The sequence below is a fragment of the Choloepus didactylus genome, chromosome 8 (genome assembly GCF_015220235.1).
Source record: "Choloepus didactylus isolate mChoDid1 chromosome 8, mChoDid1.pri, whole genome shotgun sequence".
Taxonomy (NCBI): Eukaryota; Metazoa; Chordata; class Mammalia; order Pilosa; family Megalonychidae; genus Choloepus; species Choloepus didactylus.
The window spans coordinates 124,395,487-124,419,368 of record NC_051314.1 but is presented as its reverse complement, the minus strand read 5'-3'; the positions used below and the strand labels follow the sequence as shown (position 1 = coordinate 124,419,368).

General features: G+C 39.5%; 1 protein-coding gene and 1 pseudogene across 1 annotated transcript; one reads left to right on the top strand and one right to left on the bottom strand.

Annotated features, from left to right (window-relative positions):
* The first annotated feature begins 314 nt into the window (after window positions 1-314).
* SLC2A3 (solute carrier family 2 member 3) lies at window positions 315-12,247 on the top strand. The gene is made up of 10 exons (XM_037846638.1): window positions 315-501; window positions 2,115-2,207; window positions 2,768-2,928; window positions 3,992-4,232; window positions 4,521-4,683; window positions 5,391-5,578; window positions 7,662-7,766; window positions 8,126-8,227; window positions 8,735-8,938; window positions 9,662-12,247. The coding sequence occupies exons 1-10, from the start codon at window positions 487-489 to the stop codon at window positions 9,878-9,880; spliced, it is 1,491 nt and encodes a 496-aa protein (XP_037702566.1). The 5' UTR covers window positions 315-486; the 3' UTR covers window positions 9,881-12,247.
* A 5,002-nt stretch (window positions 12,248-17,249) lies between these two features.
* LOC119542919 lies at window positions 17,250-22,467 on the bottom strand (annotated as a pseudogene).
* Window positions 22,468-23,882: the final 1,415 nt, after the last annotated feature.

Here is a 23,882-nt window from a genome sequence, read left to right as displayed (position 1 = left end):
CCTCCAGGCTTTTTGTAGCATTTTGTCTGTGAAACCAAGAAGCTGTAGCTGCTATTTCACTATTAGAAGGGGGAAGGAGTAAAGATGAGCTTTAAAAAAACAGAGGCGGGGCAGGAAGTGGTTTTAAAAGGAGGGAGGTAGGGAGTTATTGCCTGCAAGGGGCAGAGGGGGAGGTACTGAGGGGAGTAGCCACATTTTGAGGTCATAGAATTCCGAGAGGTCACAAGATTATTTTGGGTGGAGAGTAGGGTGGGGTTGGGGGGAATTGGCTCCACCCCTTGCAGATTTTATAAATAAATGAGTGGCCAGATCCCTGGTAGTGATGCTGCTAAAGATGAGGAGTGGCGTTGTAGAACGTTACTGAGGACCAGAAGAAAACTTGCTGTGGAGAAGGACCTTTTGAAGGTTTTATTTCCTTGGAAGGGCTATCTCTGGAATTCTACTCCTAGATCTTTATTGAGGATTCTAAAGGAATAAATTAGGACCATGGGGACAGAAAAGGTAAGAGTGATGGAATTGCTAGTTATTTTTGCCTGTTTGGGGGACACTTGAAGAGGCTAGCCTTCACTGTGATTGCCATAGTCTATTGTCTTCTAAGTCACCTTAGCCATCGCTTAGGCCTTTTTCTCGCCAGCCTGCAATGCTGCAGTTTCACCAGTTCTCTTTGAATGTTTTATCCTCTAAAGGATTTATCCCAGTTCTGTTTCACCCTCCCACCGTACGGGAAAATTATCTGGAGAAGCTGTGTTTCCTTTTTGGGTTTATTTTACATAATTGTACACTATGGAGGATGAGATGTTTGAGAGTAGAGAGGATCGGGGCCGCTTGGATCCAGTGTTGCTTACGAATGGCTCTCAGAACCTGCATGAGGATTTCTTTAGAAGGATTAAACCTTGAAGGGACTTGGAATTTATTTGGGGGCACAGGTGAGTCATCTGTTCTATAACCTATGCGGTTCCCTAGATACTAAGGAGAAAGAATTCCATCTGTCCTTCCTGTTGTGGTTTATTGTGAATGCAGGATTTGTTGATATATTTGTAATTGTGTAGTGTATATACAGTGTTTGTGGGGAGAAAGGCATTTTCACTAAGATAGAAAACAAGAGATGAAAAAAATGGGAGGGAAAGGAAAACTACCTAGAGGATAGTGAGTGATGTTGAGGGGGTGAGGAGAGAAGAGGTTTCTGTTTAAGGGGAAAAGGATTAGAGCTGTGCATTGGCAAGGGCCTCGGGTACTTATGGTTGGTTAGGAGCGAGAGAGCCAGGAGGCCCCAGGCAAGGTCAGCTTGCTGAGCTGAAGTTCCCAGACTGCCACTCTGCCTGACCAACCCGAGAGAGAGGTTGGGATAAGGAAAGGTTGGAAGGGTTATGGGGCAAAAGGGATGGCCTCAGGCAGAAAAATTGAGCTGCCTTGAGGTAGAAATCCAGAACAACAGCCCCTTGAATTATTCCTGGCAAGGTGAGATGACTCGTAGACACCCCCACCCCCACCCCCAAGAACGTCTCCTGTGTGTTGGGTTGGGAGTGAGCATGTGATCTCCCCCTGCTGGGTGGGGGAGAGCAGTGCACTCAATATACTTAGAGGAAGAGTTTCAAATGGGTAGATACAATTATAGGCAGTTACATAGTTCAAAGAAATAAGAGAACCAAAAAGCAACCTCACATCTTCACCAACCAGTACTTCAGGCTTCTCTAGATCTGGGGTACAGTTGAGACTACACTGGATCTTAGTAGCTATTTCCTAAGTGATCAGTTCTTAGGATTCCTAAGGCTCTCTTTCCTCTGCCCTCCCAGTTCTTTTTATTACAGAGTGCATTTCTGTACTTTCCTTTATCTGGGGGCAACTACTCACATGCTTTCAAACTGACCAACCCAGTTCCTCTTAACTTCCAAAATTTTCTTGTCACTTTTCCAAAGTTAACTCCACATGCTTTTCCATACATCTCCAGATAAGTTCTTACCTGTTCCTTTGTGTTCCCATTAATTACCTGAATCTTGTTAGGTTTTTGTCCTTTGCATACCGTTCGCTGTTTATAGGCCAAGCTCCCCTAATACATCTCCATAATTAATAAGAGACAATCATCAAGAGTTCTAAGGACCCTTTTCTCCCCTCAGGTTACTGCCCCTCTGGTCTTCGCCATCATCATTGCCACCATCGGCTCTTTCCAGTTTGGCTACAACACTGGAGTCATCAATGCTCCTGAGGCGGTGAGTGCCAAGCAGCTAGAGTTAGAACTGGGAGTAGGGAAATTAGTCCTTGATCTTAAGTGGGGTTTCAAGAATTCTGAATTTAAGGCAAACATGGTATCTAGCTTGGCTCAGATTGAAAAGGGAGAATATATTTCTGGGGAAGTTTTGTTAAATCACTTAACCAAAGCAAAAATTCATTTGTTCCCTAAACTGTAGACTGTTCCCATCACTATGGTGATACACCTTTTTATTACCCCTTAAGGAATAGTTATTAAGAGGGAGGTGCTAGAGAGTGGGATGGAGATTGGCTTTTAGTGGAGGATGGGGTAGTCTGAACATCAGTGCTGCCACCTATTGGGATTTTTCAGGACAAATTAAAAACTGCTCTTTTCAAAACTAGAAACATTAACTCCATTATTTTATGTTTTGTTCACCCCCATCTAGTCATTCCTTTGATTCTCTACCTATAAAGTAATAGAAATGCTGGTCTCTTGCGGGGGGGGGGGATTCCCCACATTTGTCCCCTTTCTCATCCAACTATAACAGTCTGTCCTCTAACCTACTGTTTTATGTGGCAGATCATAAAGGACTTTCTCAATTATACTTTGGAAGAGAACATGGAAAATCGTCCCTCTGAGGTGTTGCTCACATCTCTCTGGTCCTTGGCTGTGGCTGTCTTCTCCGTTGGTGGTATGATTGGCTCCTTTTCTGTTGGACTCTTTGTCAACCGCTTTGGCAGGTACTGACCACAAACTGGGCAATAAAGTATACTATACTAGTTCCATTGAGGGGATGGGTATTGAGAATTAGAGCAGAGAGAATAACCCCACATTCTAATCAAGGGAACCCAGTCTGACTGGCACTGAATGTGGCTGCTCTTGCTTGGGCTCTGCATAGCCTTTCTGGAGATGGGCCATGTGAACAATTGGCACTCTGCAGTCCAACTGGGGCTAGTTTAGAGCTATTCTTTAGTAAGATCAGCTATGGAGTTTCCTAGATCCATACTTTATTTACAAAGTCAGAAGTTTGCTTTTCTGAAAAAATCTGGGATTTCATGCAAGCATTTTCATTATTTGCACTGGAGGATTCATAGGAAATATAATCCTTTGTGGAAAACATGGATTATGGGCAAATAACTGAACTATAAAATTTTTTTCAAAATATGTTGCACAGGGCAGAATACTTTTAGTAATGACTGGTGAAGGAAACATAGTTTGCTAATTAGATATGCCAATGTTTGGTTTGTTTTTTGAGGCTAACTTCCATCTGCTTAGGTCATTAAAATTTTGACTGGGGCCTCCCACAACCTATATGACTTTCCTCCTATTTGATTAGCAAAAGAACCTAGTAGAGGAGGGGAACACAGGAAAGGGGGTGAAAGAGGGTGGTGAAAATGAGGTAACTAATTGTTAATAGCAAAACCACAGTCTGGAGAAGGACAGTGGAGAAGCTGACTGCTCTTGAGATATGGGGTGAGATGGGAGAATTTAGATTTCTAACAGATTTCTGGTCAATGCTTCTAGTTTGTGGACTACTTTCAGAATAAATGGGCTTGTGCTCTTGCTAAAAACTAACTGTCCTAGTTTACAGCTGGGATTTAGAGAACCTTAAACTGTTCTAGGTGAGTTTTATGCGTATACAGGTGTAAGAACCATTGATATGAATTATTCCAACTAGAAATGTTCTGCTCATAGGAAGTGGAAAACGGGTTATACCAAAAGAGGAAAAGATAACAGCTTTAAGAATGGGAGAGATGTGGGCATATTTTTGTTAACCTCACCTGTCTTTGTTTACCTTTACAGGCGCAATTCGATGCTTATTGTCAACCTATTGGCTATTGGTGGTGGCTGCCTTATGGGGTTCTGTAAAATAGCTGAGTCAGTTGAAATGCTGATCATAGGCCGCTTGGTTATTGGCCTCTTCTGTGGGCTCTGCACCGGCTTTGTGCCCATGTACATTGGAGAGATCTCTCCTACTGCCCTACGGGGCGCCTTTGGCACCCTCAATCAGCTGGGCATTGTCATCGGGATTCTGGTGGCCCAGGTACTCTGTGATTGCTCATACTTAACGGGTGTGGGTTTCATGGCTCATTAAGTCAGTTAGCATAGGTAAAGCACTCAGAAGAATGTCTAGGACATATTCAAGTTTATGTAAGTTTGAGGTCTTATTACTGTAGCTCACAGACAGCAGCTAAGAAACAGGCAAGGTAGAGAAAGGAAAAGAAATTGGTTTATCTTCCTGTGGTTAAAAGGATAGATTATCTTTTTTTTAAATGAACTTGTGGCATGTAAAGTATGGGGTTTTTATAGCATTATCTTTTCTGGTTTCTAGATCTTTGGTCTGGAAGCCATCTTGGGGTCTGAAGAGCTGTGGCCTGTGCTGTTAGGTTTCACCATCATTCCAGCTGTCCTGCAGAGTATAGCCCTTCCATTTTGCCCTGAGAGTCCTAGATTTTTGCTCATTAACAGAAAGGAAGAGGAGAATGCCAAGCAGGGTGAGTTGCCTTCACGAAGCAGGAATTTTGGGTTGTGGTTTGCTTTAAGGACTAAGGGTATTAGGTAATTTTTTTATCATCCCCTTTCCCTGACCTGCAAAACCTAAGAGAAGAGTTTTCTGATAACTCTTGAACCAGAAACCTTCAATCCCTAAAGAATGAGGTGTGGAGGCCAGTTAATTTTAGGTTGCATGTATTTACTAGAATAAAAATTTGAAAAAAAGAAAACAAAACACCCCACCATAGGACTGGATAACACAAGCAGTGAACCCTGATATAAACCATGTACTTTAGTTAATTGTATGATTATAATACTATTCTTTCATCAATTGTAATGAATGTACCACACTAAGGCAAGTTGTTAATGGGGGGTGGTAATGGGAACTCTACTTTCTGCACAGTTTTTCTTTAAACCTATTATAGCTTCTAATAAAAAATTTAAAATAAGTGGAGGTAGGGATCTTTACCAACCAAGTACCATGACTATTTGGGGACCACCTGACCTGTACCTCATTGGCCACCCTTTTTAAGAAAGAGAAAATGGAGAAGGCAGGTAAGGCATGGAAGCTGATTGATTAGTCAAATCTGTGTTCATATCCAGGATGCTATCTTGTCTCATCTTGTGTGGCCTCTTTCCAGCAATCTTAACAGGAAAAATTAATTTGGGGCAGCACATTACCTTTATCCTTCTTTGCTGTTCTCATCAGTCCTCCAGCGGTTGTGGGGCATTCAGGATGTGAACCAGGACATCCAGGAGATGAAAGATGAGAGTGTTAGGATGGCACAAGAAAAGAAAGTCACTGTGCTGGAGCTCTTTAGAGCACCCAACTACCGACAACCCATCATCATTTCCATCATGCTCCAACTCTCTCAGCAGCTCTCTGGAATCAATGCTGTGAGTATCTGCTTTTGTGTCAAAGTTGTTTTAAGATATCTCACTTAAAATATCCAACTGGAATCTAGATTTTGGTTGTCACACTCCTACTCAACATGTATAAGTCCCTCACGATGCCTGCCACATGCAGCCACTCAGAAAATACTGATTATCCAGGTTTTGGTTTCATTTTGTTTTTATTTTTAAAAAGTATACCTATAGGACATGTCTTGTATGTGGTAGAAAATGAGAAAATAAATCAAATGAAAAATTTAAGTTACTCATAGTCTTGGAACGTAAGGTTAACATTTGTCCTGTTCCAGACTTTTTCAGTATATATACAATACAAATGTATCTACTTTTAATTATTTGACAACTCATTTTTTAATTTCTAATCCTCTTTTACACTCTGATTTACCTTAAGATGTCACCAACGATAATGTAAACCATACAATCATAGAATATCCTGGAATTTATGCACCTCGTTTTTTTCCCCAGGACATTACAGTCTAAAATCAGTGTAAGGCCATGGGGAACGAATAGGAAATCATTTCAAGAGGTGTGGGGGGACATTGGCAACTTCAGACTGAGCTGACTGAGCTTGGGACCTTATGATTTTACAGTTAGAATAGTGGCTATGATAATCTAAAGTGGGTGGCAAAATAGCTTGCATTTGGCAGGTAGCCCTTGTATTTAATGCAAACATCAGCTTCTTGCTTTTAAGTGGAAGAGAGGCTATTCCCATACCTTCTGTCTACCTGCAGGTAAAAGGGAAAGCAGAAGTTTGATGTTACATTATTCTTCTTCTTGAAAGTTTCCTGTTGGTCTTTGATTAATGGAATTTAATCATTTTGTTAACAAAGCATTTTGTAAAAATTTGGTGCTGAAAAATAGTGAGTTGGTTCTTGGCCTTTTCTCCTGCCTAATACACCAGAAGGATACTTGTATTTGAAATAGCAGTGATTCTTGTGAGGGTTGGGGGCTGATATTTCAGAACCAGGAAAGATAGTTTGAAAAAGTCTCCCAGGTGCTTTGATAGTTCCTAGTCTTAAATTTCCTAATTTGAAAATTTTTAGGTGAGATGATTATAGGGATTAGCCTAACTTAGCTTGATGGCACTTGACAGCAAGATAATTTTACTGTAAGAGGTTTGCTGACTATAAAATATATACACGTATATGTGTATAATATGTGTGTGTGTGTGTAGATATACACATTAGGTGTGTGTATATATAAGCATGTTAGGTTTTTGCTGTGTAGACTTATTTGTAAGGAAGAGAATTGGCATAACTATTCATTGCTAGTTTTAACTAATTCAACTGTCCTTCCCAGAACAGAAGCTTTATGTTACCATAAAATATCAGAATTGTTTGTGAATAGTCTTAATTATCTCACTCTTTTCTTCTAGAGCAGCAGACATATATACATGTATTCATCAAAAAGACTGAAAAATATTGTTATAGAGGCAGATAGTCTGGACAAAAAAATAAATTCCTGACACAAACCTCAGTGATCTAGATAATGTTCCCTTATTACCTTGAGGTCTAAGTCCAATATTTTGTCATCTCTTTTAACTGGTAGTTTGTAGCAGCCCTTCTTTTTAGTACTGTGTCTATCAAGAAATGAGTTTAAAAATAGTAGCTCATATTTCTTAAAACTAGCAAAAATGGCCTGGGCCTAGGAATTCTAGCCCAAGTTTTACCTCTGGTTAAATGAGCAGGCTAAGGTTACTCCAGTTTCTTCTCTATCAAATTGGGACATCAATATTCCTGTCAATGTTTTGAAGGTTTGGGGAAGCGTCCATTGGAAAAGCATTTAGTAGAATTTAAAACTTCTTTTCAAATTAAATGGTGGATATAAGCTAGACGTAAATGGAACAGTTAGCAAGGGAAAAAAATGGGAATCAGTAGCTAGGATTAAGAGAGCGGAGAAATGATACAGAAGGTAACTGATTACTAGAAAAGATACTGTGATTGAACAAAGTAGCCCTGGAAGGGGCTCCTCTTTGCCTCCTGGGACTCTTGAGTTTATTTTGGGGGGATTCTATTTAACTGGTAGGGACAATTGCTGTTTCTAAGTTGTATCTCCTTTTCTTTCCTATTAGGTGTTCTATTACTCTACAGGAATCTTCAAAGATGCAGGTGTTGAGGAGCCAATCTATGCCACTATCGGTGCTGGTGTGGTCAACACTATCTTCACTGTGGTTTCTGTAAGTTTATTGCTTTGATAATTTCAGGGGTAGAAAAGAAGAGTTCTTGCCGCAAACATTCAAAGATCAGTTGTGGGTCCTTCAATCTCCCTGCCAATTTTCATTGTTTAATTCCTCTTTGGGGAAAAGAAATATTAAATGATGGGTGCAAGTAGTCTTTACTCTTCAAGTAAATATATGATGGATGGGAAAGAGAGGGGCATAGAGATTGTTTAAGATGCTTTGAACTTGGAACTGGAAAGCAGGTGTGACTATTACAAAGTCTTCTGTTATTAGTAAGGCAGATTCAAGTAACTTGTACAGTGTCTTCATGAAAGGGAAAGCAGAAGTTTGATGTTACATTATTCTTCTTCTTTCAGCTGTTTCTGGTGGAAAAGGCAGGAAGGAGGACTCTACACATGCTAGGCCTTGGCGGGATGGCTGTTTGTTCCGTCCTCATGACTGTTTCTATGTTACTAAAGGTGAGTACTCTTTGAGGGAAGGAAAGGGAGGAGGGAAAAAGAGGGAGGTAACAATTGGCTCCCTATGATGCAGTAGGTAGTTTAGGCTGAAGATTATCCGTAGTCAAATTTATGAGACGCAAGATGTAAGATACCCAGAATTTTAAGAAAGTTGAATCTTCAGAGATAGACTGTTAAACTCTTATAATGCTTATAGAACAGTTCAATAGACATTATCTAGTTTATTAAAATAATCTTGAGGTACTTATTACCATTTTACAGATGATGCAGTGGTCTTGGTGTGGATTTACAGACTTGAGATCACACAACCAGGATTCAAAACCTCAGAGCTTTTGAATCCAAATCCAGTGATTCTTTTCATAATCCCACAGGACAGAAAGAGCTTGCCATTAAACAAACTCTAGAAGCTAGGCAACTGGTAGCCGTCATTACTCATCTCCAGGACGCTGGGTCCTGGGTTATGCAGTCTAGACAATTAACTTTCTTCTGTTCCTTCCTCCCGTATAGAATGAATATTCTTGGATGAGCTTTGTCTGTATTGGGGCCATCATGGTCTTTGTGGCCTTCTTTGAAATTGGCCCGGGGCCCATCCCCTGGTTTATTGTGGCTGAACTTTTCAGCCAGGGCCCCCGCCCAGCTGCAGTGGCAGTGGCTGGTTGTTCCAACTGGACCTCCAACTTTTTGGTGGGACTGCTCTTCCCCTCAGCTGCAGTAAGTAAAACAAAAGTCTCCTAACCTATCTGGAAATCAGCCCGCTTAAGCCAACACGTTTACCGTATACCTTAGTAATTGTTACTGATGACATGAAGCATCAGATATCAAGGGCTTCAGAGCAGATCGGTTCTTTCATTTTCAGTGGAAAAACAAGAAATGATAGCAGAAAAGATTGAAGCAGGAGGAGGGCAAAGCTACTTTAAGGAACCCACTAGCCTGAGATAATCTAGGCATAGTTCTGCCTAGAAATGGAATGATAGTGGTAAATCTCAAAGGATTCCGAACCAATGCATAAATCTAATTTGAGTTAGCATCAATGGCTTCATGATCTTAGAGGCTCCCTGAGTGTGTAGGATGTTAATGAACTAGTTAAGTCTTGTTATAAATTTACCTGGAGTTTATTTGTTAGATCAACTCACGATAAACATTTAAAGTGCATTTCCTCGTTTCCATGAATTTTTCAGAAGCCTGGGTTTTAAAAATGTAATCAAATTCCAAAAAATACTCAGGTATTTGGAAGCAGCTAACTTTAACAAATAGTTAAAAAGAATGATACCAGAAAAAACAAATTGCAGAGAAATACAGTAAGTTAGCAGAATTATGAATGAATCTCCAAAGAAACCTTATTGTTTCTATTAAATATGGGAATTTACTTAGAAATGGAAGTTTGCCAACGACCAGATTTTGATATTGACCTCCTCCATTGTCTCTTTTAACTAGAACTATTTAGGAGCCTACGTTTTTATCATCTTCACTGCCTTCCTCATTATCTTCTTGGTCTTCACCTTCTTCAAAGTCCCTGAGACCCGTGGCAGGACTTTTGAGGATATTACACGGGCCTTTGAAGGGCAGGTGCAGGAGACCAACAGAGCCGGGAAAGGGCCTGTCGTGGAGATGAACAGCATCCAGCCTGTGAAGGAGACCACCACGAATGTCTAAGTCATGCCTCCTTGCCACCTCCCTCCCAACATGGAAAAGCAACCTCTCCCTGCAGGAGGGAGAGACCTCATCAGGATGTAACCCAGGACTGTTTCCGAATGCTGCTACTTGATTCCTTTCTCATCCCACACACTCTAAGAGCATGCAGATGAACCCAATGCTGGGGTTAGTCGTATCTTCAATGGCTTTTTAAGCATTTCATTCCTTGAACGTTCTCTTCTGTTTAGGAGAGACCAGGTAAACCTACCTTCATTTCAGGGGGGACTGGCCTCTTGGCATAGGACAACTTTGCCAGTTCTTTCTCCCTTAGATTCTAATGTTGCCTAACAAGGGCATATAGGGGAATAAGAATGAGGGTGTAGTTCCCCAACCTCAGACTTACCAGGAAGCAGATATACTTGAGTGTGGAGGGCAGAGGAGGATTAAATAAGAGATCACCTTCCTTGCTTCCATACTGCTCTGCAGAGCAAATTAACTTGAGTTTATTTATTTTATCTTCTGGTTTTATTGCATAAATATTTATTTTTTTAAGTGTAATTTTACCAAAATAATGGAAAACATAAGGAAATTGAGGTAGAGGGAGGTGTTTAAAGAGAGGCTATAGGGTTGGCAATAAGAAGGGAAGAATTTAGGGGAGAAATAGTGTAAAGTGTTATTGAAGGGAATGTTAAGTGGTGCCTAAAGTTTGCACATTGCCTCTTAACAATTTCTGTCCTTCAGATGGAAATTCTCGAGCTTAATTTCTCAGAAAAGTCATGTGCCTGTATTAAAAAGCTACTGGTATCCTTTGGAACATTTTTCTCTAAGATTATAGTTTATATGTAGTATTACTTGAAATCTAGGACTGTTACTATGATGAGCATTCTAGTTAATGGCGGTTAATGGATTCTAATTTTGCGTGGAGTTGAGAAGGGAAGATAATTTCCAGCAATCCTCTCTCCCCTCACTGGAACAAATAGCTACTTCCCTTTATAGTGGACTGATGTTCAGTATTTCTCTGTTTTGTTTTTTAAGAAATTTTAGGTGTTGGTTTTTGTTTTGTTTTAACCTATAGCCTTTTTAAAGGAACTCAGAGGAGAATATATTCATAGCTAACGTGAAATTTGTAAACTCAACTCTGGGAGAAGATTTTTTCTGAATGATTATTAACTCGTTGAAGTTTGTTGTTTTAGGTTCATGGCATGCTTGTTTATGTCTGTCTTATCACCTTAGGGGACTTGAATCTTTCCAGTAGACCACATTTGAGATACTATGAGTATACGTGCAGTGTAGCCCACACTTGAGAGAGTATGAATGTATGTGCACTGTCACTTTCCTCTGGGTGGAAGTAGTTTATTGGTAATTTGTTTCCTCTGTGTTTCTACCACTCCCTTTTGGATAGGATGTATTTAAATCTCATCCCTGTGTATATAAATAACTGTCTCTGCTGGGTAGAATTTGCATCTTAGGTTTTCTCCTGAACTGTAGAATTCAGTCTCATCTGACCTTGTTTGGAGAATAGGGAAGAACTTCCTAAATCTTGTGGTTGAGGATGGAGGGCTCAGCCTCACTTTGGGCTCAGACAATGGGAGTGGGAAAGAAAGTGGGACATGAGGGCCTCCACCCGGCTGGGGCCCCCGAAGGACAGTGGTGAGGAGAAGGAGGCGTTCTTGTAAGGGGGTGGAAACAAACTGAAGACTCGCTTCTACCCTGGGGAGTTTCAGAGGTTTAGATGAGATGCAGGGATTTACTCTTGCCACAAGGTCCTGAACACCTCCACAATTGTCTAGTTTCTCAGCATTTTTTAATAAATGGAGATGGAACCCTGATGACACCTCTTCTTGCCTTTTATCATATATTGCTTTATCTCCCTTTCCCTCCTTGGTGCTTAACTGTTCGGACCCTTCAGCCAAACTCTCCTGCCTGTGACAGTATTTTACTTTGCAGTTCTCATCATTCCTTCTAGTCATTGAGTCTTTGGAGAAAACCCACACATCTCTGGAGTAGGGCTTTGTTGGAAGAGGTGCCTTCCTTCTACTCTAATTGCACCTCAACTACTGGCCCTCAAAAACAATGGGTTGGCAGTAATTTGGTATGGAGGTTTTTCCATTTCTCAGTGACCAGGTTGTAAATATTTACAGGTGAATTTTTTATTACTAATGTTATTGTGGTTCTTTGTTTTGAAATAAAAATTCTGAATGTACATATGATATCACAGACTCCTTATTTCTTTTGTCCTTCCTGTAACACAAAAATCAGCTGTAAATCCTGGCTGGCCACTCATTACCTGTTGTAACCTGGAGCAGGTTTCATACAGTCTCATTTCATACTCAGGAAAATTGAAATACCTGCTTAACTATGTGGATTAAATAAAAAGTTAAAGCCTTAGGATGTATGTTGCTCTCTTTCCCCAATGAGAATTAGCTGCTGTTTTCTTATGCTGCTCCTTTCTACTTCCTTTCTTCTGCAGTCTTGGCTCTCTAAAATTCATCCTACAGTGATGTCAGGATGATTCATATGACAGTATCTCACTATCCTATTTAAAATCCCTCAATAGTTTCCAATTGACCTAAGCCCTTTGTGTATCACACAACCTCGCCAGGACAGGGTCCCTATCCCTTTTCAGGTTTTTGTTTTGTTTTTTTACCATTTACCATTCTCCATTCTCATTTATGTATATATAAAATACTTCACACCCACTACCACACTCATTCACACCTCCATGTCCTTCCTTAGGTAGTTCTGACATTCTGTTGTTTTTCCATTCATGTATTAAATGCCTCGTGTATTGAGTTCTTTTTTGACTTCTACTCAACCCAGTCATCCATCCCTTCAAGGATTATTCCTGACATTTTTACACCAGTAAGTTTTAGAGGGAATGAAAGGGTGAAACACCAGTGACTTTGTCCCAAAAGACCTTCAGTAAATACACCACATTCTCCATACATGTAAGTTACTCTTAGCTCCCTTTTTCTACCTTTGCTCCCTTATAATTCATTCTCCAAATAACTAGAATGATCTTTTAAAACCAGATCATGCCACTGCCCTCCTTACAGCCTTCTAGTTGTATCATCACACAAATAATAACCCAGATTCCTTAGCATGGCCTATAAATAGGGTGGTCATATTTTCCAGTTTACTGTCATTGCCCTTTGCATGCTTTATTCCACACCTGATCTGACCCCAAGAAGGTTTGTCAAAGGACAAATAAACAGTTTTTCCTCATTCGTTTGGTTTTATGTGGTTGTGTTGAAGTGGGTTTTATATATATATATATATACACACACATATATATACACACACACATTTTAACCATATTTAAGTATACAATTCAGTGGCATTAATTACAATGTGCTCCATCACCAACACCCATTACTAAAACTTTTCCATCACCCTAACTTTATTAAACAATAACTATCCCTTCCCTATCCCCCTTTCCCTGGTAATCTCTAATCTACTTTCTATGAATTTGCTTATTTTAGATATTTCAAGTGGAATCATAATATTTGTCCTTTTGTGTCTGACTTACTTCACCAAGCATATTTTCAAGGTTCATCCATTATGCAGGATGTATCAGAATTTCATTCCTTTATGGCTGAATAATGTTCCATAGAATTTTATTCCACATTTTGTTTATCCATTCATCTATTGATAAAGACACTTGGGTTGCTCCACCGTTTGGCTATTGTAAATAATGCTGCTATGAACATTGAAGTATAAATATCTGTTCAAGTCCCTACTTTTAATTCTTTTGAGTATATTCCTAGAAGTGGAATTCCTGGGTCAAATGGTAGTTTTATGTTTAACTTTTGTGAGGAACTGCCAGACTTTTCCACAGTCATTACACCATTTTGCATTACCACTAACAATGTACCAAGATTCTTATTTCTCTGCATCCTCACAGGCACTTGTTATTTTCCAGTTTTTAAAATCGTAGCCATTTTAATAGGTGTGAGGTGGTATCTCAATGTGGTTTTGATTTGTATTTCCCTAATGGCTAATGATGTTAAGCTTTTTTTTATATGCTTATTGGCCACTTGTATATCTTTAAAGAAATGTCTATTCAAGTCTTTGGCCCATTTTTAAATTTTGTTTTTTTGTTGTTGAGTTGTAGCAGTTCTACATATGTTCTAGATGTTAAATCCTTATCAGATATATGATTTTGAAATTTTTTCCTATTATGTAGGTTGACTTTTCATTTTGTTGATAATATCCTTTGATATACAAAAATTTTTAATTTTGATGGAGTCCGATTAACTATTTTTTCTTTTGTTGCTCATGCTTTGGGGATCATATCTAAGAATCCATCACCTAATACAAGGACCTGAAGATATTCTCCTATGTTTTCTTCCAAGAGTTGTATGGTTTTAGTGCTTATATTTAGGTTGTTGATCCATTTTGAGTTCATTTTTGTAAATGGTGTAAGATAGGAGTCCACTTTCATTCTTTTGCATGAAGTTAGCCAATTTTCCCAGCACGATTTCTTGAACAGACTGTTTTTTTCTCTGTTGAATGGACCTGGCACCCTTGTTGAAATCAGTTGACCATAGATCTTGGGTTTATTTCTGAACTCTGAATCTTCTTCCGTTTGTCTATTTGTCTGTCCCTCTGCCAGTACCACACCATTTCGATTACTGAAATGGTAAGTTTGAAATCGGGAAATGTGAATCCTCCTACTTTGTTCTGTTTCAGGGTGGCTGTGGCTACTCAGGGCCCATTACCATTCTATATAAATTTGATGATTGGCTTTTCCATACCTGCAAACGAGACTGTTGGAATTTTTATTGGGATTTTTTTGATTGTGTAAATCATTTTGGGTAATATTCACATCTTAACAAGATTAAGTTTTCTAATCCATGAACACAGGATGTCTTTCCATTGATTTAGATCTTCTTTAATTTCTTTCAGCAATGTTTTGGTAGGTTTTTTTTTCTTTTTTTTTTTTTTTAAACATTTTTTTGGTGAAATATGTATATGCATATATATACACACACATACACATACATACAAAAAAGTGGTAACTTTCAAAGTAATTGCTCTTGCAATTTCTTCTTTGACCAAATGGTTGTTTAAGAGTGTATTAGTTAGAATTCTCTAGGGAAACAGAACCAACAAGAGGTGTCTGTAAATGTAAGATTTTATAAAAGTGTCTCACAACTGTGGGGATGGACAAATCCAACTTCTGTAGGGCAGGATACACAAGTCCAAATTCCACAGGGCAGGCAGCAAACTGGCAACTCTGATGAAGGTGTTCGATGAACTCCCCAGGAGAGGTGGCTAGCTGAAGAAGAAGTGAAGTTTCTCTCACTTCTCCCTTTAAAGTTTTAAAAGTATTTCCTTTTTGGAAAAGTGTCTTATCCATGTTTTTGCCCATTTTAAATGGGGTTGTTTGTCTTTTTGTTGTTGATTTGTAAGATTTCTTTATATATTCTGGATATTAAACCCGGATCGGATATGTGGTTTCCAAGTATTTTCTCCCATTCAGTAGGCTGTCTTTTTATTTTCTTGACAAAGTCCTTTGATGCCCAAAGGTATTCAATTTTGAGATCCCATTTATCTATTTCTTCTTTCATTGCTTGTGCTGTGGGTGTAAAGTCTAGGAAACCACCTCCTGTCACAACCCCGTGTTATTAACACCTTGCATTAGTGTGGTGTATTTGTTACAATTGATGAAAGAATATTATTATAATTGTACTATTAGCTGTAGTCCGTGGTTTACATTAGGGTTCCTGTTTGTGTTGTACAGCCCTATGTTGAATACATAAGATGCCCTCACAGTAACAATCAGGCCAGTGCTTACTTAACTAAACAACTAGACACCATAGCCTAGCCAAGCTGACACATCAAGTTAACCATCACATAACAAGTCAATTCTTGTTACTCACAATAATTATGTAAAGTCTCTGGGAACACTGAATTAGTGAATACTGAACCTTTGCTCCTAGAAGAAATACGTTAAGTTCCGGCAAGCCTCTGTCACATTTTTGTCAACTGACCAATACATAACCTTGTTTTGTTTGTGTTTCTGTATAAAGACATTTTACTTATTATATATTATTTTTTCATTAACACTAAACTCACAGCCACCAGCACTATAACTCATACCTGAATGAAGCTTATGTAACACATGTCTTTTCTCTGTAAGGTATGTCATTGCCCTCTTGCCCTTAGGAACAGTTTACCACACCAAGTGAATTCAGGTTATCCTCCTAAATAAACTGGTAGCAGCACAATCAAACTGCAGTTCCTCATTCACCAACTCAGAAACTATTATTTGAGACCTGGATTGTTTACATCCAGGGTAATTATGGAACCACTGATAAACATCCTTAGCCCTTCTTGTAGAGGCTGTAACAATAGGGCTTTCCAAACCCTATCTCTCTGCAGTTAAACATATTCTCAGGAAAATTTTCATTTGATCCAGTAGACAAAAGCTTGTATTCTCTCTAGGGTCACAGCTAACTTCCCTTACTGAATAACACTTTTAAGTCGTATTTAATGTTCTCATGTCTGGTAATGAGGATATTTGAGGGATCCTAGGGTCTGATAAGGTGGCAAACTAGGATGGGCTGCTGGCTTCTTACGCCTAAATCAACCCTGAAAAAAACAGAGAAGGAACATTATAGGAGAAATCTGGGATGGAGAGCAATTTAAGAGTCAGCAGAAAGTTTCACAGAGCATTTCAGAAAGTATATATGCTCTATTATGGTTACAAAACAAAATCCCAGTGGCTCAACACAACAAAAGTGTATTTTTTGTTTTGTCATATGTGGTCTGCTGTGGGGCCCGAAGAACTCTACAGGGCATCTGCCCTCCAAGCTGTGACTCAACTATCCAGGCTACCTGGATCTACTTGGCTCAATTACCTTAACAATTTGTCTTCTAGAACTCAGTGACAGTGAAAGGGAGAGATGGTAGGCTGAGACGGAGATTTTCATTACCCTAGCTGTTACTGAATTAAAGAAAAAAAAATGAAAATTTTGTAACATAGCTTTTGTTGTGTACTGAAGATATACATGCAGGAAGAAGGGAGGGAGCAGCTACTAGCCAGAAACTGCAATTACCAAATCTTAGTTCTTTTAATTCATCTATTTTCGGGTTCTCTTGAATACCTGACAATATCCCCTGCCTCTTTCCAGGAATTACTTTGAAGTCCACAGGAGAGGGATGGCCTTGTAATCATTAGCCAACAAATAAAAGGTTATTTGAGGTGCAACCACTATGGAAAACAGTCTGGCAGTTCCTCAGAATGTTAAATATAATATTACCATCTGACCCGGCAATTCTACTTCTAGTATATACCCAAGAGAACTGAAAACAGGGATTCAAATGGATACTTGTATACCAATGTTCATAACATCATAAACATTTTATTTATTTTCCAATAAGTCTAAATGCTTGAGGGGTATAGCATCACACAGAGTTGGTGTTCAAAGGCCTTAGCAGGAAGGTTGCTCTGGAATTTGGCACAAACCATGCCACTGTTTTCATGGATTTAAGTTACCTTTCCCCAGATTACCCTGGTTTTGTTAAATTTGCTGCCAGAAGTCACTGTGCTGTTTTTAGCTTTGTACACATAAGCACATCTCTTGCCCAAATAGAATTCATATCATCTTCAGCACACATACCTTCAATTTTAAGAAGAGCTGTATGCTACCTCTGGTTCCAGAGACCCCACTCATAGCCAGCATAAATGGCCTTGGACCACTGCCTTCCAGAAGTATTTGCTATTACAGAAGTCCTGTTCCCAGCAGGCCTCTGCAGGATCCAAGATGGAAGACAAAGTTACATATTATTTTTGCAACTTCCTGTAAGTTTGTAATTATTAAATCTTAAAAAAAGAAAAGCTATTTGAAAGAAAAATATACACTTGAAGAGGTCAAGTATACATTGGAAAACAAAGAGTCAGTATTTGTTCAAAAGCACAAAAGGGAAATGACACTGAACATCTGTAAAGAGGTCATGATGTTTGTTCACCTAAGCAAAACATTAAGGCTCTTTTCGTTGTTGTTAAGTTTTCTTAATTGAAAACAAGTCACGGAGAGTTTTTTTGATAATGGAAGAGCTGATTTCCTGTCCATATACCCCACTTGTAGGTATAAAAATCTACAATTTATACTAAGCCACACATGTAATCAATTAGGCTACAAATTTGCCTGTCTAAGGATGATAATTATTCTTCATCATTGCAAGGCACTTGCAGAGAGCAACATGGAGAAAAGCAAGGAAGGAGGAGAGCTTTCCTGGTGGGATCAGAACCCACAGATTTAAACAAGGAAAGGACTCCTACAAATCTTAGAGTCGGTATTAGCCCAGCAGTTTTCCAGGCCACGCCAGCAGTCTGGAGGTTTCTTGTCCTACTCCCCATGTAGCTTGTGGACACTTTGTTGCAGTTTTGCTCAGTTGGTTCTGGATACCACAGGAGTACCGCCTTTTCCTTTTTAGGACAAAGCTGACACAAGGTGGTAAAAACCTAGAGGGTCTTTTTTAATATGTCAGGGTGTCTGTGATTTGCAGAGGAGCCAAGCTCACCTTGTTTGGGTGTCATTATTGAAGTGGCTGCTGCTGGCCATTCTCGACTTTCAGTTTGCAGTAGAGAGCAGGCTTGCAAGGAGGCACTTGTTTCCGTGAAGATGGTCTGTACAGATATGGGGGCGATGAAGAGAATATCACGGGGCTCAGCCCATTTGGCAAAAGGCAGTTCTTTCTCCAGAATGCCTTTAAATAGACCCTAGTCCACAAGATGGTACATTTGTCCATATGTTAGTTTGGCAGCCTGCGCTCATTCTGAAAAGGAACTAGAACAGAAGTGAGTCTTTGACAATAAAACTGGAATTCATTCTACAGGTCTTAAGGGGAGTTGCTATATTCTTCTTGGGTTCCATGATGACTTCCTATGGGCTGTGCCCCACAATTCATTGACCTGCAGTTTACAGTATACTTGTGATAAATGGAAGAGCCTGTTAAAATAAAACATTAGATAAGATATTATTTATGGGCCTTTATTTAAGCACTTTATGAGTCATGAATTGGCAGCATCCAAACCGCATGTGGAAAGTGGCTCCATGGGGGGTCGGGGGAGTAAAGACGGGGAGCTGATATAGGGCAAATGCATTAGCAAGTGAGGAAATGTTCTGACTGCCTGACGTTAAGTTTCTCTTTTACATGGGGGTAGGTGGGTCTTACAAACTGGGGCTCGGATCTACATTGAATAGTATGGTATGTTTGTCCATTATGATAAGCTATCTTTATTGAACTAAAACTGGTTTATTACCAGGTGTTGCTTATCTGCAGTTCTGTAGTGCACGTTCTATTGTTCCATTATCTGGGAAAGGCCCTGCAGGTCAATCGTTTTTATTTTCTGGGAAATCCTTTCTTGGAAAGGAGTCCTACCTGCAATGCCCAATGCTGGTGGCCATTTCATTTTACATAACAGGCCTAATAACACTCTAGCCAGTTGTGCTGCTAAATTATTAATCTTTTTTTAGTGCTATATTTTCCATTCTACCTGGTCAGAGCTCTGAGATTACCTTAACAATTTTGATGCTTAGGAATTTACATACACATTGGAAAATTTGCCCCATAAAATGAGAAAGTTGGAATCATGATAAATGAAGAGAAAAAAAAACTAATTTGGATTTTTTTCTGGTATACCAATTCCAAATTATGAAGAATGGAGAATAATGATTTAAAACAAGCTAAGTGGGAGTGGGGCTCCTATCTGGACCTTTAGAGTAAGCACTACTCAAGAAAGTGGATCTATCTTAGGTCCAAAAAGAGTGACTAAATTTTTCTGGGGTCCAAGTAAAATGCAATAACAAATCATACAGACAGAAAGTAGATTACAGATTACCAGGCTTGGGGAATAGAAAGTTAGTGCTTAATGGATAAAGAGCATCTGTTAGCGTAATGGAAAAGTTTTGAGAATAACAGCGATGGTAGCATAAATTGTGAATTTTACACTTAAAAGTGGTTAAAATGGAAATTGCATGTTATATACATAACCACAATAAAAATTTTAAAAAAAGAGAACTGTACAATACAATGAATGAACTCTAATGTAAATTGAGGATTTAGTTAATAATATAATATTGGTTCATCAATTGTAATAAAGTGTACCGCACAAATGCAAAATGTTAATAAAAAAGGAAAAATGTGTGTGTGTGAGGGGGATGGTATACGGAAACTCTGTAATTTCTCTGTAATTTTTCGGTAAGCCTACAAATCCTCTAAAAAATACTCTATGTATAAATTTTTAAAAAACTGGTGACAAAGAGGTTAGACATACTGACAGGTAAACAGACAGAGAGTTTCTCAGTTTATTATTTCTATCTGAAAACAACACCTTTCTGAAAACAGCTCAAGCAGCCAAAGGATTACGACACAATGGTGTTTCCCCATGTGCACACGTGGTCAAATCCTGGAACCCACCTCCTCTGGTCTCAAGGCCTGTGTTGCTCCCGATCCTTCCAGGAATGTGCCAAATTTCTGTGGAAAAAAGACCACAGCAACAAATTAGCAAAAAAAAATGCCATCATTTATGAGAACTACAGTACAGGAGGTGAGCAAACTGCTTACCAGCCAGGGCCTAGGGCCAGCACTCCGGGTTTTTAAATTACATTTAGAGGCTTTCCTTTATATACCTGAATATACTACAGACTCACTCCAAGACTTGCCTGATGCTAAGTGGAGAAAGAGGAGCCTCGTGACACCACGCCTGAAAGATCCAACATTTGATGTTTAAAGGTAAGGGAAAGGTGGAACTTTTCATAAATTAGCAAAATTCAGAAAGGTTATTGGAAAGTATACTGACAAACATACATTAGAAGAGAGGTCAAATATATATTTCAAACAAAAGGAGTAACAGTGTTTAGAATAACAAATAAGAGCATAACAATATTTATAAAAGTCTTATGTTTGTTCAAGGGAGTTAAACATTAAGCATCTTTTCTGTTATCTGAATTTTAACTGAAGACGTGACTTCGATTTATTTTGCATATGGAAAGGCTAGTTTCCTCCTTTTAGTCAAGTAAGCTGAGAATTGAGAATTGCCACTGGATTTAGCAATATGGAGATCATTAGATCCCAATGGGAGCAGTTTTGGTGCAGTGATGTCGTTGAAAACCTGATTGTCATGGGTCAACCCTTCAAGGACTGTCTTTTTTTAATTTATAATATCAGTAGTTTAGAATGGCAGGGGAATGAAGTCGGGAACCCTTCAAAAGATAGCAATTTTAAAAACTGGATAAAATACACATTTCCCACAAAAAAAAAAAAAGCCACTTTTTAAATACAAAGGGTCCAAAAGCACACAGAAGCCCGGAGTGGAGTTTATTCACCAAAAGCTGCAATTGGAAGGAATAATTGTGCAAGTTTGTAGCTTTTTGGCCGGAAAGTGCTTTCAACTTTCATGATTTTGGGCAGCAGCAAGCAGCCTGGTGAGAGAGAGAGCGATCACAGCCTTATTGACCCAAGGTGCTAAAGATCAGAGTTCAGGATTGGCAAAACAACTGCAATTTTAAGGAGGAATACATCTTGGCAGCAAGAAAACTGTAAAAGGAGCAAGATTCAAAATCTTGAATATAAACTCTGCCCAAATCCCTGGTTGACAGTTAAACCATGTAAGTGTGTGGAAGATACCAGAGGGCCCAGAAAAGAGCAGGCAGAGACCATAGAGGAGCCTGTTCTAGAAAGACAGACCTCGACAGGGCAAGATCTGTAATTTTGCTGCTTTTTAAACTGGCTTTATTCCCCCAGCCCTTCACAGATCAGGCGGCCCAAAACTTAAGTCTTACAGCTGGAAGTTTAAGAGAACGGAGCCTAAAATCAGCAGGTCAGTTAGAAATTTGGAGGGAATCACTACAGAAAAAATTATTGTAAAAATATGAAGATAATCTCTGCCCCATTTCTTGGCTAAGCACCAAAATTTTCAGGCACAGGGGAGTCCCTAGTTGCGGTGGATAGAATCACCCCACACACACACACACATGACATATTCAAATCCTAACCCCTGCTACTGTGAGTGTGAACTCGTTTGTAAATAGGACCTTCAAAAATCCTATTTGGATGAGGCCAAATTGAATCAAGGTTGACCTTAATTCAATATGGCTGAAGTCCCTATAAGCAGAGGAAATTCAGATGCAGTCAGGTAGGAAAAAACAGAGAAGGGGAGAGAAATGGTCCTGGGAGAGAGGATTCCTTGGCATTTGCAAGACAAAGGAACCCCAACGGTTGCCAGCAAGCCAGCAACAGAACGTTTGCAGCCCTCTTGAGAAGGTACAGCTTACAGATACCTTGACTTGGACTTCTAGTTTCCAAAACCGTGTGACAATAAATTCCCGTTGTTTGAATCAATCAGCCTGTGGCACGTGTCATAGCACAAGCAGTAGAAAGCCAAAAGAACAGAATAGAGCTATCAGCTGCTGCATATCACTGGGAATGCAAAGTTCGTCTACTAGAACAACGAAAACTCCCCAGAAAAACAATATCAAGTTTTCAATTTACTAGCTTATTTTCATCTCCACGGAAATGTTCCACTTTGACATACTACTAAAAACTAGTGGTGGCCCTTGGGAAACTACCTCCCCGTGATCGTATTCTTGCGACATGCCCCAGATCTCTCCCAGATCCGGATTCTCGGGAACGCTGCATTTTTCTCAACTGACTCTCTCAACTGACTCACAACCTTGGCTATGGATTCCCACAAGAGTCTCTTGTAAACCCTTAGGGAAGCTGAAGTCATATTATGATTCAGAGACTCCGTTTTGCGTATCTTCTCCCATGAAGCTTCATTTAACAATAGCAATAGTGCCCTCTCCTTACGCACCTACGTGCTTGCCACTCAATTTTTCAAAACTAAATGGGTGGCAGGACCGCCCCGGGATTCCGCAGCGCGCCCGCCCTACCGCCCACCCCCACCTCCCGGCCGCCGGCTATGCAAGAAGACGGCGGGATCGGCGGCCCACAGGGATTGTTCCATTTTGTGGGTATGTTAAAGGTGGCATGAAACCAGGCAAAAATGTGTTCGTGATGGGCATCATAGACCTCAACCGAGAGAGAGCTTTGCGATCAGCTGGACCTGTGGTGACTCGGAACATCCTTCTGCCGATGTGGCAATTGAATTCAAAGCTGTGCACACAGACTGACGGATACTCAGAAATTCCTGCATATCTGGGGAAAGGGGAAGAACAGTCAGCAACCCCTTACTTTCCATTCATCCCAGACCAGCCATTCAGAGTGGAAACACTTTGTGAGCACCCACGTTTCAGAGTGTTTGTGGATGGACCCCAACTTTTTGATTTTTACCGCCGCATTCAAACGTTATCTGCAATCAACACCATAAAGATAAGTGGAGACCTTCAGATCACTAAGCTTGTCTGATGTTGTTTAAACCACCTCTGTTTCAAATAGGATGAAGTTCCCCATCTATCTGAGTGTTGGTCTGGAAGAAGTGTTTTAGCAAGATCTGCAGACTTAAAAAGAAAACAAAAACAACAGGCAAGCTTCACTGTCTCTTTTCTATGCAGTTTAAACCCAAAATGACAACCTCAACTGTGGTTTGCCCTTCGGAAGAAAGCTGTTGGGACAAAGACCCAGAGCCGTTTTTCTCAGGACAAAATGATACATTTATGCTAGATTTTATTTAGACTACACTAAAATGGATTTGTGACGATTTGTGATTCAATAGAAATTTATTCATCTTTTCAAAGCCAGGTGACATTGAGAAACAAAAGTGCTAACAACTTAAAAAAAAAAAAAACAAACAACGGTACACTGAAATCAACTATCATTTCTGCACTGAAGTGGAATGAGTAGCACAACCAACATTTTAGTCAGGTTATTCACACAGAATGTAGGTTGTTCAAGGTTTGTTTGGTTTTATTTTGGTTTGGTTGGTTTTTTGTTTTTTTTTCTTGTAGTTATTTATTTATATTCAGTGTATGTATTAGAGAATGAGCAGTGTCTCTGAGAATCAAGAACAGCAATTTATGAACTTTTGAATGTATAAATATCTTAGGTCCCT